We start from the raw sequence: 15,816 nt of genomic DNA, 5'->3' as shown, positions 1-15,816 counted from the left end.
TCACTTTAATATTTCTCATTTTGTACTCAGAAGGTTGCATTCAATGTATACTCCATATGAACCATATCATGTTTTTCTCTACCTAATTCCCTCATTTAAATATAGTCATCTTAAAGTAGAATTCCGGGCAAAACCTAACTGGTCTTAAAAATACCCCCTCCCCCCTCCTACCACTTATTCCAGCTAAACTGTGTAAAAAAAAATTGTATATTTGCCTATTTTCAGGCTACTCTCACCTGGTCATGTGATCAGCTTCCCTTTGTCAGCCACTGCTGGCTGACACAGGGAAGATTTTGTGACTGGAGCAGCCTAAAATAGGGAAGTATACAGATTTTTTCCTTGCGCAGGTTAGTCAGAATAGTTGTTTGGGGGGGGGGGGGCAGCATTTTTAAGACTTGTTAGGTTTTGACCTGTATTCTTCTTTAATTTAAAGTCTTTTTTTTAAATTTATGGCAGCACAATTACAGTAACCCATTCGATAATTACAGCGACTCCAGTAACTACTATAACCCAGGGGCGGACTGACAACTCATGGGCCCCCCAGCAATAGGGGATCATGGGGCCCCTGTGTCCTTGCCCAAACTAAAAAAAGCCTATAAAAAAATGTACCAGGGGCATCTCATGGGGCCCCCTACTGACCCCGGGCCCTCGGGCAGTGCCCGAGTTTCCAAATGGTCAGTCCGCCCCTGCTATAACCTGATCTGATTTGCCAATGATCCCTATTAGATAGATCTCCCCTCACTCCCACTCCCTAACACAGCAGGACAAGAAATTGGGGTGAGGTTGTCACCACTACAGAAAGGCACAGAAAGACAAGAAATAAGCAGAACAGATGTCATTTGGATAGGAAGACACAGACTGCATACAAACATTGTCAGACTTTCTAATCTGTCCTCACTCTACTACAAACAACAATAGCATCCTAATAGAACCCATCCCTACTGTATCCAAATCATAATACATGTTTTTTTTTTGTAGGGTTGACTTTAATCCAGAATCACTCTGTCAGTGCATGGAACATTTACAAGAGTTTTCAGTATAGGCAGAACTTCAGGCAAGCAGTTCAACCAGAAAGTAGTACAGATGAATAAAGAGGTAGCTAAGTCCTAGTTCCACAAGACTGGCCGTTCAAAATCATAAATCCTTTTGCATTTGACAGTGAACATATTTGTACCTTTATTGTGTATTCAGTCTTTTGTGATTGCAGCATGTAAACTTCCTGAAGGACATAAGCATGGAACAGAAAGCTGCACAATACATTTTATAGACTTGTAATAGAGTCTTAGGTGGAATTGGTTAGTATCCAAGGGTCAGCTAAAAAAAAAAATAGTAATGCTTAGAAAGTATTTTTTTGGACCGTCCAATGAAAGCTACCAATATTTATCTTTGGGATCTACTAATCATGAGGGAGGACTTGAACAGAGCCCCTTTTCTTTTTCTTATCTCAGATTTAATGTGTCTGTTTTTTATCTAGATTATATTAGTACTGTACCCTCAGATAAAAGTATCCATTAGCACTTGAGTCCCTGAACCTTTTTCTCTCTAAATGTTATTGAGTCCCAGAACGTTTTTCATATTAGAGATGAAATGGTTACACACTTGTTACCTTTAACATTTTGAGTCTACCTTATACAGTATTACTGTATACATCACTTTTTCCAGGACAGATAGGACTTAAATTTGGTAGCAAATGTTTTTCGTTTTGTTTGGTTTATGTAATTTGCTCACCCCAAATTTTTTGCCACAAATTATAATCCATAAAATCTTCTGATTAAAATAATATCACATTTGTGCAACTTTTATTAATTTAGTGGGACAATAAAGCTCAAAGTGAACGTATGTGTTTTAATTGATTATATCAGGTGTCGGGAGAGGCTGCACAGAGCTGCAACCAGGCCTGAATTGGCCGTACACTGGGCTGGTGGGCCAGGCTGCCTGGATAGGTGGGGCGGCATATAGAGAAACTGATCTGTCCATTTTCTCTTCTCTTCCTGCTCCTCCTCTCCATCCTGTAGGCATTCAGTGGCTGCAGTAAAGAAACGGACGGATCGGTTCCTATATATGCCACCCCAACGCCCCTCCTATCCACCCCCTGCTGCCCCAGGCTCTTGTGTACCTCTCCTGTGGTTGCTGCCCCCCCCATACCCTGCAGCAATGCCAGGTTTCTCCCTCCTGCCGGATGCTGCTGGCAATCTTTCAGATGGAGACCTGGGATGGGGCCGGTAAATGTGACATTTACCGGGCCCTTCCTTGTCTGAATAGACAGTCAGTGATCGGTACCGGTGTTTACTATACTTCAGTTTATCAATATTCGGGAAGCTCTGTACAGAGCTATTCCTGTCAATTCATTCAGTGCTGCTGAGGCTGTAGAGATGATGATTGAGGGCTGTGCCCTCAATCTCATTTCTCTGTCTCAAAGGTGAGATGTCAGGGGGTCTGTTCAGACCCCTGATATCTCACCAAAACCCCCGGGCTCCTAAAAAAGAAGAAAAAAAAGAACATTTGTAATAAATAAATAGCAAAAAATAATAAAAAACTAGTGGCGGAACTACCATTGTAGCAAAGGATGCACTTGGGACCAGGCCCTGGCACTGGGCTCCAAGGGAAGGGCCCCCAGGCTCGAGGATGCTCAATCTAAAATGCCAAGGCCTATTTTTTGTCCCATACTGAGCTTGGCTGCAACAGCACTGTCCCAGCCTTTGAGTGCAGTAATGTCAGTTGTGATGCCACTACTCTACCATGCATGGTACACTACTCTATGTAAACACAGTGTGAAAGCATTGTATTTACATTCATACTGCAATGGAGTGATCTGTAGGAGAATCCAAAGCCTAGAGGTGAATCGTTTGAGCTACTGGGCTTAGTGCTGGACCCTGACTTTAAGTGACTATGCTTCTGGGACTCGAGAGAACCTGTGAGTTTGGTTGCCATTTTAAAATGGCATTGGGACAAAGTTGCTGTCCCTGTACAGTATTAAAACTGCCCCTGGAATACTAACAAACTGTATGCTTTCAATTTTGTATTGTTCTACTGGCCAAGTGTTGTAGCAATTTGTTATCTGCATTCTTGCAACAAAAAAAAAAAAAAAAAAAGAAAACAGTCCCTGAGCTTGAGTGGTTTTATTATGTTTTATTTTGGCTTTGGATAGAATAGGGAACTGTTAAAACAAAATATTTATTGCTGTCTGTGTGCCCACTGTGGAGATTCATGGGCTGTGTTTACCCTGGTGACATTATCAATGCGATAAGAAACAATGGGAAATCTGAAATTTTACAGTTGTAACCAGAACAAGAGGCAAGGAGGAATCTTAGGGCACTTGTTCCAGCGACAGCTGTGTACTAGAGGATTCTCTTCATATTGGAGAAATGTCTTCTTACTTCCTGTTGCAATTTTAGGACAAGAAGTTAAACAAAATCTCCACAATAGGACACAAACAGTGACCCCCCCAATCTTTCCCTACTCTATCCAAACATGTTCACGTGTGGGATTTCTTATGGGTGAAAGCCATGGGCTGGCTGGCCATTACAGGAGGAGGATAGCTTCACTTGTCCCAATATGGTGCTATCATCAGTGGATATAAAGGTAAAAAAATGACTGCATGACTGGCAAAATCTAGAAGAGTCTACCTAAAACATATCTAAACCCCAAAGCAATAATTTATTAAATTGCAGGTTACCAACCAATTCTTAGATGTGATGGCTGCATTAGTTTTTTTCTTTTTTTCATTTTGTAAGGTGTAGATAGAACTTACCATTGGACATAAAGTGATATTAAACCCAAAAACAAAAATGTTGCAAACCATAGTTATAAGTTATAACTAATATTATCTCTATCAGTTTGTTTGCCCTTTATTCCTTTTATTGTTGTTTCCTTATTCAACTACTGATGTTTTGCATGCTTTGTTTTTTGTGACTATTTGCCCTTAACTGACTGTACCTTTGGGTTTTGAATACTACGGCCTTGTTTATTGTATGTAAAACAATAAATAAACAAATAAAATATTATGGAAATAAAATGTAATATATTGCAACATACCAAGCTGTGTATGTTTGGGCTGCATTCATTTTAATTTTGTTAGCCTATTTTTACCTAATGATCTAGCCAGTAACACACATCCTGTCTTACCCGTGGTTCACATCTGTGCAGCCGTGCGGCCGCGATTTGCATGGGCACAAGAGCCCATTCATTTGCCCCGGGACACACAGGGAAGAAGTCCTTGCACTACTTGGGATATTGCAGCTCGCACGGGAACTGAGGTTCCCAGTACGTTTGTAATTTCAAGTGCGGGTGGTGTGCCATTAAAATTAATGGCACCCTCCTGTGGGTCCCGTATTCCTCTGTGTGGGTGGTGCGGCGCACGTATTTGTGCGGGTCTCGCAGTGGCACCACAAGCACAGTTGTGAACCAAGCCTTAGGGTGTCTCCAATCTATGGAGGAGCAACAAAGCCAACCTTGGACAGAAGCATTGTCAGTCTGGGAAGGAGGTAGTGTTAGATACTCTAGCTGAATTACATGGACTTGACCAACAAATTAAAGTCCAACTCCGTGGTTCATTTAACTTTAAATAGTTAGTTTGGGCCAAGTTAGTGCAAATTAACCATTTTCTTTACTAATACATGAGGCCGCTGTCAGTGCTGTGTACTGTATGCAGCATAAGCAACACACAGTACACAACCCTACATTCTGGCTATGGTATGGGGACTTCCCTTCATGTCTATTTTGTTGTGCCAATACTAATATGCAGAAAACAGTAACACCGATGTCATTATACCAAAAACTCACATCAACTCACACAGCAACCTATTGAGATTTTCCAATTTAGTGCAGTTAGACTAATGATTTAACTTTGCACATTTCTCTGAGAGATAACATCAGTTAACTCTGGCTTTTTATTCCCAGTTAAGATTTCTAAAATCGGTATTTGTCATTTAGGTAAACTATGTACAGCTAGTACATGATTAATGGGAAATGAATAGCTATTCCTAAATGTATTTAATATTACCTGCAATTTTTATTTCCTCATTACTTGAGAAATACTGTACCTAGTGTAAATACACCTTTATCAGAGTATAGCTGGGAAGATAAATCCCAACCTTCCCCTTGAGTGTTCTGTTTTTTGGGTGTTCTGTTTCCCATTTTTCTTTTTCTGCTTTTTCTTTTAACTCTCTGATTTTTTACTTGCATTTTTTTTAAAGAATGTATTTGTTTTAATTTTCCCTATGTATTATGTTGGTTTTTAAACCAAATAAAAAAGGTACATGCAGGGCCAGTGCTAGGCTACTTTGTGCCCTAGACAAGACCAGCTATTTCCACCCCCACCCCCCCAAAAAAAAATAAAACTTCACTTGTAGTTCTGCATCATCCCTCCTAGCACACATCCTCTTTCCCTTCAAATTTTCCAACCCAGCCAAAATCCTCTCCCCCAAATCCCCCCTCTTAGCATAAACCCCCCCAATCTCGCCTCCTAGCACAAATCCCCCTAAATCTCTCCTCCTAGCACAACCCCCTCCAAATTACCTGTCCCAGCACAAATCCTTCCTCCCAACCCAAATCCCCCTTCTAGCACAAATCTCCCAATCCTCCCTTTCATCACCAATCATCTTGCTTTAATCCCCCCACCTAGGACAAATTCCACCAAATCCCTCCTCTAGCTAAAACCTCTCCAAATTACCATTCCCAGCAAAAATTCTCTCACCTTACCCAAATCCCCCCCCCCCTTTAGCACAAATCCCCCAACCCCCAAACTTCCCTCCTACTTCTAGCACATATCCCCCCATTCCTTCCCCTATCACAAGTCCGCACCCCACCCCCCATCATCCCCAATACCCTTCCCAGCACTAATAGCCCCCAACCCCCCTCCATCACAAACCTCTCATCTCAGCACAAATGATTGTTACGCTTTCCCCATCTCCTTTCAATATGTACAGTTCCCCTGGCCTGTAGGCCCCCCCTGAACTTACAGGTGGGAAACTAGAATGTTGCAGGCTGTGCTGTGCTCTCATTCCTGTCTGTGGAGTGACCCTCCATACAGCAGATGACACAGGATCGCTCTTGGATCAGACTGTACACAGTTTGATTACCCTGCCCCCGATCTCTTCCAATGGCGCTCGGCAGCAGGGAGCCAGGGAATTAATCAAATACTGAACATGTCGGTGTAAGAGCGATCCTGGCAGTGCTCCCTAGGCGGCTGCCTAGTTCACCTAGTGGTAGCACTGGCCCTGGGTACAAGCCATATAGTGCATTGAAGTTGCAGACATGAAAGCAAAGTTAGACGTATTATACAGTTGCAAGAAAAAGTATGTGAACCCCTTGGGATTACGTGGAGTTTTGCATGAATTGGGCATAAAATGTGCTCTGAACGTCATCTAAGTCACAACAATAGAAGAACACAGTCTGCTGAAATAATACTACACAAACATTAGATGTTGCCATGGTTTAATTGCACATAACATGTAAACATTCACGGTGCAGGGAGGAAAAAGTATGTGAACCTTTGGACTTAATAACTGGTTGACCCTCCTTTGGCAGCAATAACCTCAACCAAACATTTCCTGTAGTTGCAGATCAGACCTGCACAACGATCTGGAGTAATTTTGGACCACTCCTCTTCACAAAACTGTTTCAGTGTAGCAATATTCTTGGGATTTCTGGTGTGAATTGCTCTCTTAAGGTCATGCCACAGCATTTCAATCGGGTTGAGGTCAGGACTCTGACTGGGCCACTCCGGAAGGCGTATTCTGTGCTGTTACAGCCATTGTTTTGTTGAATTACTTGTACGCTTTGGGTCATTGTCCTGTTGCATTACCCATCCTCTGCGGAGCTTCAGTTGGCGGACAGATGCTCATACGTTTTCCTGCAAAATGTCTTGATAAACTCTGGAATTCATTTTCCCATCAATGACAACAATCCGTCCAGGCCCTGAGGCAGCAAAGCAGCCCCAAACCATGATGCTCCCTCCGCCATGTTTTACAGTGGGAATGAGGTTTTGATGTTGGTGTGCTGTGCCTTTTTTTCTCCACACATAGTGTTGTGTGTTCTTCCCAAACAACTCAATCTTGGTTTCATCTGTCCACAGTATATTTTGCCAGTAGTGCTGTGGAGCATCCAGGTGCTCTTTTGCAAACTTCAAACGTGCTGCAATATTCTTTTTGGATAGCAATGGCTTCCTCCGTGGTGTCCTCCCATGTACTCCATTCTTGTTTAATGTTTTCCTTATTGTAGATGTGTCAACAAAAATGTTAGCATGTGCCAGAGATTTCTGTAGGTCTTTAGCTGACACTCTGGGATTCTTCTTTACCTCATGCAGCATTCTGCACTGTGCTCTTGCAGTCATTTTTACAGGATGACCACGCCTAGGGAGAGTAGCAACAGTGCTAAACTTTCTCCATTTGTAGACAGTCTGTCTTACCGTGGACACATGAACATCAAGGCTTTTGGAGATACTTTTGTAACCCTTTCCAGCTTTATGCAAGTCAACAATTCTTGATAGGTCTTGATAGGTCTTCTGAGAGCTCTTTTCTGCGAGGCATGGTTCACATCAGACAGTGCTTCTTGAAACCAGTAAACCCAAAACAGGTGTGTGCTTTTTAAGGGCAGGACAGCTGTCAGCAACACATCCAATATCATCACACTGATTGAAGTCAAGGTTGGCTCACTTCTGGCTCCAATTAGCTCTGGGAGAAGTCATTAAGCTAGGGCCTCACATACTTTTTCCTCCCTGCACTTTGAATGTTTACATGTTATGTGCAAATAAACCATGGCAACATCTAATGTGTGTGTAGTATTATGTTCAGCAGACTGTGTTCTTCTATTGTTGTGACTTAGATGACGTTCAGAGCACATTTTATGCCCAATTCATGCAAAACTCCACGTAATCCCAAGGGGTTCACATACTTTTTCTTGCAACTGTATGTGTCATAGCAGTATTAGGCTCCATGCACACAGAGCGTTTTAATAACGCTGGTAACGTTAGCTGTGTAAATTCACATTAAAAATGTGAGTTTTTTTCGGACCATCTGTCCGCCAACTGAAGCTCCGCAGAGGATGGGTGATGCAACAGGACAATGACCCAAAGCATACAAGTAATTCAACAAAACAATGGCTGCAACAGCACAGAATACACCTTCTGGAGTGGTCCAGTCAGAGTCCTGACCTCAACCCGATTGAAATGCTGTGGCATGACCTTAAGAGAGCAATTCACACCAGACATCCCAAGATTATTGCTACACTGAAACAGTTTTGTGAAGAGGAGTGGTCCAAAATTACTCCAGATCGTTGTGCAGGTCTGATCTGCAACTACAGAAAACGTTTGGTTGAGGTTATTGCTGCCAAAGGAGGGTCAACCAGTTATTAAGTCCAAAGGTTCACATACTTTTTCCTCCCTGCACTGTGAATGTTTACATGTTATGTGCAATTAAACCATGGCAACATCTAATGTTTGTGTAGTATTATGTTCAGCAGACTGTGTTCTTCTATTGTTGTGACTTAGATGACGTTCAGAGCACATTTTATGCCCAATTCATGCAAAACTCCACGTAATCCCAAGGGGTTCACATACTTTTTCTTGCAACTGTGTTGCCATGCCGCATTGAGGCAGTAATTTCTGCAAAAGGGGCCCAAACCAAGTACTGAGTACATATGCATGCTTATACTTTTTAGAGGTCCGATATTGTTCTTTGTACAATCCTTGTTTTATTGATTGTATGTAACGTTCTAATATTCTGAGATTGTGGATTTGGGGTTTTCATGAGCTGTAAGCCATAATCATCACAATTATGACAAATCATGGCTTGAACTATCTTGCTTTGCATGTAATGAGTCTATCTCATATATTAGTTTTACCTTTTAAATTGCATTACTGAAATAAATGAACTTTTGCACGATATTCAAATTTTTCGAGTTTCATCTCTATCTCCTGTAAGTTGAAATGCCTTTTTATTAAAAAATAAATGAAAAATATTGTTAAAAATACATTTCAAATATATTGTATCTCTTTTAAAATACAAATCTACATTTTTGGAATGCACTTACAAATATATGTAAAAATATATGTTAAAATAACTTTGTGTGTATATATATATATATATATATACATACATACACATGTATATATACATATACACACACACACACACATATATACATATACACACACAAAGTAATTTTAACATATATTTTTACATAGATTTGTAAATGCATTCCAAAAATGTAGATTTGTATTTTTAAAGACATACAGTATATTTGAAATGTGTTTTTTAAAAAAAAATTTCTTATATTTTTTTATTAAAAAACGCATTTCAACATACAGTATATATATATATATTATGTATGTATATATATAAATATATTTTGAAATATATTGAATATGGCCAAAATTTTAGTATTTCAAATACAGTATATGTCAATATATTTGGGAAGAATCTTTTTAAAATATATTTCAAATACTGTATATTTTTCTTCCATGTAGGTAAAGAGGGGAAGAAGGAGAAGGCTGGGACCAACGACATCTCCACAGAGCCCAATCAGCCAAATAGGGGAAACCACACCTAATTGTGAAGTTGTCAGGTTGCTCAACCCAAAAAGGATGCAAAATTTGAAGAGTATCTGAAATATGTCCACACGGTCAATGTGATCTCGTAATGGTCAGATTTATCATTCTCCCAAGAAATCAGTTGTTCCATATGGCTTAATGAATCTATTTTGCAGGCCCGATCAACTCTTTATGTATTATGCTTGGTAATAAAAAAAAGTTTTTTATATTGCATATTTCCCACTTGAAGCCAGAAGTTGGTAAGAAGCTCTGTGAATGCTTTTTAAAACTGCAGCTTTTAAAAAGTGGGAGAGGCATTTATATACCACCAACATTTTACACAATGCTTTATATACTGTCTCATATGCATATATACACATACCGGAGCCAATTAACCTACCAACATGTCTTTGGAGTATGGGAGGAAATTGGAGTACCTAGAGAAAGCCCAGGAAGAGAGAGAATGCAAATTACATGCAGATAGCATCCTGGCTTGGATTCAAATTGAGGACCCTACTGCTGCAAGGTAGATGTGCTAACCACTAAGCCACTGTGCTGTCTACCATTTGTCAAATTACTTGAAGGAAGAATATATTTAGTCTTGTCTTAATTTGTGAGTAAAATTAAAGAAGCCAACAAGATGGTTGACAGTGCTGGGCTTTGCATTCTTATGATAATTTTCTCATGGTGGAGAGGTCCTACATTACAAATATACAGAAAAAATGCATAGAGGCAAAATGCAGACTTTTAAGGCACCATATACACAAGTCCTACAGTCTTTAAAATATCAATTTATTCTAAATAACCATTAAAATTATTTTATAAAATGCTCATTTAAATTTTTTTTTAGATGAAACAGCAGTACATCTCCTCCATTTAAAGTGATACTAAACCCAGGACCCTGCATTCACTATATCTGGTCTCCCACAGTACATGGAAGTGCAATTATTTTAGTACATATAAACTGCTAAATACCTTTTCTCATCAACTGTTAGAGCAGTCTTATGACTTCAGCAGAACACTGGTTAAAGCTTGTAGGAGGATTTTTCTCTAGGAGGATGGAAATCCCCTGACCCTCTGTCTGGACAGTGCTGCTTGGCCTTGTGTTGATCACATGCACTCTCCCAAGAAAAAAAAACACTCTAGCAATACACAACAAACTGAGCACGTGCATGGAGCTACAGCTTCAGTTTGTATCAGGTGGTCATTTGAACAAGAGGCAGGGCAGAGAAGAAAGGATCAAACAGCCTTTTTACACAAATCAGATGATTAACCCTTTATGTTCCAAAGTGAGTATAACAAGCATGCTTTACTGCATATACAGACTGATTTGACTATTTTGGGTTTAGTAACACTTTAAGCCTCCCCTTATGACCATTTTCTCACTACCATCATGTACATATATTTAATACAAATACTAATATATAGGCATGTAAGGAATCCATCCAGGTGCTGTTTCCATATCAATGGGGCAGGATTGATCCAACGCATTTTGCTGTCTACTATTACTGCTTCATCAGGAGTTTACCAGAGTTGAAGTCACTTAAAAAGCTTTTTGTCCAACAAACACCACACAGAAGCCAAGACTAGTCACTGGAACTGGTAACTGTGTGCTTTTGTTTTCAGCAACTACAGCAACTACAGTAAATGGCCTGGTCATGAAGGGGGTAAAACCTTCCAAAGTGGTTAAAGAACATCTAAAGGCTCCTGTCTGACAGTATAAACAGTCCTCAAATAAAATTGCTTTGTGACTCATAAAGACTCATAAAGCAAATAAAAAACTTCCTTTATCCTCCCTGACTAAGCCAAATCCTGCTTCATTTTTTTTATCTAAAATGCTCCCCCTCCCAGACACTACAGCTCACAGCGGAGGGTTTCAACAACAGAGGCAGTACTGCCAATCCAGAAAGCAGTAGCCAGGACTAGGTGTGTTTAGGTGCTAAAAGCTACAGACTTGTAACTCAGAAGTGAGAATACCAATATCCAAGCCCACAGCCACATCTTCTCATCCAAATATAGTGCAAGCAGGTAGAGACTACATGAGGCTGACAGTGCTGCCCTGAATTCAGAAACAGTGCAGCACGGTTGTCACATCAACACAGGAAGCTGTATGAAGTGGACTTCACTGGCACAATCAGTGGTTACTTTTGAGACTTTGGAGCGGGACTAAGGGAAAACAATAATTGCAGACGCACATTCAAGTAAGTGCCACAGCACATATGTGGTTCTTAATGCGTGGTCATTGTTCTAATTTTTTTTTTTTGCTAAACGCAAATGCTTTGAGCTGACTTCAGGCCAGGCCTATGGTGTGTATGTAGACTTACATACAGTATATACATACTCTGTACCCAGAAGATGAACAGCTGAAAGTCTGCAGGTTGCCTGCTCCTACTTTAAGCTATAACCATTTGCCTTATGCAAACTGTTAAAAAAAAAAAAGAAACATTGTTAAATTGAATGATGGCTCCCAGTTTAATCCCATGACCTCATCTGCATGTGATGTGAAGATGAAGGGGCAGAGTAATTGGTTTAAATTACAGCTTGCAGGAGAATCGTCTTATGTTTAATTTTCCAAATGCGTTTCTGCCCTTTCACTAGCTTTCATGAGCAAAAGGTGTTTGATCGCAGAATGACAACATAATTGTTGGCAAATAAATAAAGTGAATGTGAAATGAGAGCGCAGTCGCATATCAAACAAGCCTTGGAAATTGGCCTTCTGTCTATTAACCTGCCTATAATCAGGTTAATGCACCACCAAGGCAGGTTATTTTTGAAGAATTCATTCTCAATAGTTTTTGCTAAAAGGGCATCAAGCAGTGTTGATGGTTACAATAGCTAAATTAGAAATGATTTTCAATGGGAAATATCATGATGTTAAAACCCAACTTAAGTTTAAACTCTCTTTTCATTCAGTTGGTTTTAGCATGTCCTGCCAACAGATGGGCGGTCTTGTATTTAAGTTTATAAACTGAAACATATTAAAGTGTATCTTAACATTAAAACTTTTTTTACAGTTTTGGATGGAGTGAAGAAGGTCTGGAACCTCTATCAAGTTTTAAAGCCGTCCCTGTCCCACTGGAGAGATTCACCCCTCTGCACTGCTGACCATTGTCACTGAGAAAAAAAGTGATGGAAAATCCAATATTTTAGAGATTTCCCCAGAGCAAAAGGTAAGGGGAAATCTTCCAATAAGGACACCTGGTATAGAGACAAGAAGTCTAAGGGGAATTTTCCTCATTCAGGGGATTTTTTTTTTAAAAGTGGAAGATAAAGCAAACTATTCTTAAAAACGTCTCTACCCTCCTCCTACCTTTCTTGCATACCATACAGCATGGGGTATTGAATCAAAATTCAAGGAGGTCCAGTAACTAAAATTATCTGGCCGAGGTCTGAAAATAAATGTCCCCATTAGTGTTCCCCCTTACATCAGGTTCCCCCTCCAGAGTAATTTATTACATTGGGGGCCACCATCAGACTTCCCCCATAAATCAGTTGCTACCGTCAGAGTACCCCCCTATATCAGGCATTCCCATCAGAGTGCCCCGTTAAGTAATGTGTTCCCATCAGAGTGCCCCCATACATCAGGCATTTCCATCAGAGTGCCCTCTTACATCAGGCATTCCCATTAAAAGTGCTCCCTTACATCAGACATTCCCATCAGAGTGCCCCATAACCAGGGGCGGACTGACCATTTGGAAACTCTGGCACTGCCCGAGGGCCTGGGTCAGTAGAGGGCCCCCATGAGATGCCCTTGGTACCTTTTTCATAGGCCCATCAGAGTGCCTCTTAACATAAAATGTGCTAATCAGAGTGCTCCTTAACATAAAATATGCAGCATTCTGATGGGCACATTTTATGCTATTTGGCACTCTGGCACTCAATAAAATTATCAGAGTGCAGAGGCTCAATCCACCATGCAAGAATCCGTTGTTCTGGCCAGCAGCTGCAGGGGGAGCTGAGCATCAGGTGTCCAAGATGGCCACCACAAGTTCCGTGATCGCTGGCACGCTCGCTGGAGCGCACGCTGTCCAGGAGACCGCAACCGGAAGTGACGTGGGTTAGGAACAGGCGTGGAACGGTGATGGTTTCGGAGCATGCACAGAGCTCCTTCTTCAAGACCGATGCCAACGAGTGATAGGAGCCAAATATATAGGAAGAAGGGGCGGGGAGGGGGCGGCCTGAAGAGATGGAAGTGAACACCCCCTGAAGACCAAACAATGGAGGTCAAGGGAGAAACGAACTATTAAAAGATGGAGAGGAGGACAAAAAAATAACAAATGTATAAGAGATAATAATTATAAAAGATGGAAAATAAAAATGATTAAAGAAAAAAATGGGGGGGGTGGCATGGAACTGTGCTAGGGAGAAAAGAATGTAAAAAAGGTGCAAAGTGTGTGGGGAGTGGAGGGAAAAAAAAAAAGAGGGGGAGAGGGGAGGGAGAGGGAAAGGGAGGGGGTGGGGGGGGAGGAAAGTCTGTAAGCAGGATGTTGTAGGGCAGCATTGAGGGTATCCCAGTAGGCTAAATAACAATAAGTAAAAAGAATACAAGTATGGAATACAATACATGAGATTACATGGTATTCAATATACAGACTATACTGGCAAAATGAATAAATATATCCATAACAAATAGAGGACTAGACAAATGAATGAACTGGAGAATAACTCACTGTTTATTTGCACCATTATAAAAGTCATGGTGTACAACCAGGGGTGGACTGACCATTTGAAAACTTGGGCACCGCCCGAGGGCCCAAGGTCAGTAGGGGGCCCCATGAGATGCCCCTGGTACCTTTGTAATAGTTTTTTTGAGTTTGGGCAAGGACACAGGGGCCCCATGATCCCCTATTGCCTGGGGGCTCCATGAGTTGTCAGTCCGCCCCTGTGTACAACAATAAATTATAGTCTTCAAAAAAAAAAAATGGGGGTTGTATCTGGAGAAAAATGAGACTAACAGATACAAGTAGCAATTGGGAAGGGGCTAGAACCAGGAAAAAAGGGAGGGGGTATAATTCTGTAGAATAGTGTGAATCTCAACGTCCTCATTCAGACCTCCAGGTGATAATACGTCCAGGGTATAAATCCAATATGTTTCTCTGCGACATAAGTGCTGGAATCTGTCAGCTCTTGGGAGGTCAGTGGACATTGCCTCAATGACCATTATACTAACAATACTAAACAGAGTTCTCCACATTTATGGGACCTAAAAGGTCCTCTGATCCAGCGCTGCCCCTGACCAAACTTTAGAGAGATCCTAACCCTTCTCCATGCTATTCACGTAAAAAGTTGGGCTTCAAATTGAAACATTTTTCCGTTTGTCCACATGAATACATGCCCATCTGCTAGCAGGACATACTAGCTGTTCAGTAATCCATTTATGCACCCTTTAGAGATATTAAATAAACACATTGTACAATTTCATATGAAATATAGAGTAAAAATATTGACATACCATGGAGGTTTCACTTTAATCGGACTTTTACTTTGCCCTGTATACATTTTCTCTTCACCGAGTCCTGGCCCAGCAAGGAAAAGCTTTCTGTTATCCCCCTGTTCTCCAGTTGCACTATGTACCTAGTTTGTTCATAAACAAGTAACAACGCAGGTAATGCTACTGATAAACTTCTCTGATCTGTGACTAGGCTTGGCTCAAACTTCCTCATTTCTTTATGTTAATTATTAAAGAAGCTAATGTTAATTCTGATCACAGCCTGCCAGTGCAGCTATCCTCAGTCCTTTCAGTCTGTAGTACAGATTTTACCTGGTGCAATTAAAATATCACTGCTGTGTACACTTTACAAAGCCAAAATAACATTTCTATGTTTGTTTTTAAAGATATACAAAAATGATATAACTTTAGATACGGGAATTTTTCTATAACATGTGATTATTCTGTTCATGTTGCATGCTGGTTGTGTATTTTCAAGTTTGTACATGATTTTTCCTCCTTAGTAGGAGAGAGATAAATATTAACGTATTAATTTATCGAACAGTCACTCTTAAAGGAGCTGTACATATATTTACTTTTGATGATCAAATGTAGGGAAATGTGGAAAGTCACTCATTTTCCTAGTACAGGAATGTGATTAAGCTGTTTGGCAAACGTTTATGAATTTCTCTCCTAACCATCTTTATACAAGCATCTTTTCCAGGTCATTTTTCAGAGTTGTGATAGTAGTTTGACTGACAATGACTCCATCATGCAAGCCTAAGCATTTGGACCAAAAGAGCACACATTTTGAAGCAATTGTTTCCTTTGCTTTATATTATAAAACACATCAAATAAA

At 40.5% G+C, this 15,816-nt stretch overlaps 1 protein-coding gene across 1 annotated transcript in view; it reads right to left on the bottom strand.

Moving 5' to 3' along the window:
- LOC149451707 (B-cell linker protein-like) overlaps positions 1-15,192 on the bottom strand; it is a 189,684-nt gene extending 174,492 nt beyond the window's left edge. The window contains 2 exon segments of the mRNA XM_089690287.1: positions 14,982-15,039; positions 15,042-15,192. Of these exon segments, the coding sequence (XP_089546413.1) occupies positions 14,982-15,039; positions 15,042-15,192 (209 nt within the window).
- Positions 15,193-15,816: the final 624 nt, after the last annotated feature.

The sequence above is a fragment of the Staurois parvus genome, unplaced genomic scaffold (genome assembly GCF_062004578.1).
Source record: "Staurois parvus isolate SC_StPar_1 unplaced genomic scaffold, SC_StPar_1.0 ptg000525l, whole genome shotgun sequence".
Lineage (NCBI taxonomy): Eukaryota > Metazoa > Chordata > Amphibia > Anura > Ranidae > Staurois > Staurois parvus.
Note: the sequence above shows the minus strand (reverse complement) of the source record. Positions and strands in the feature narration are given on the sequence as shown.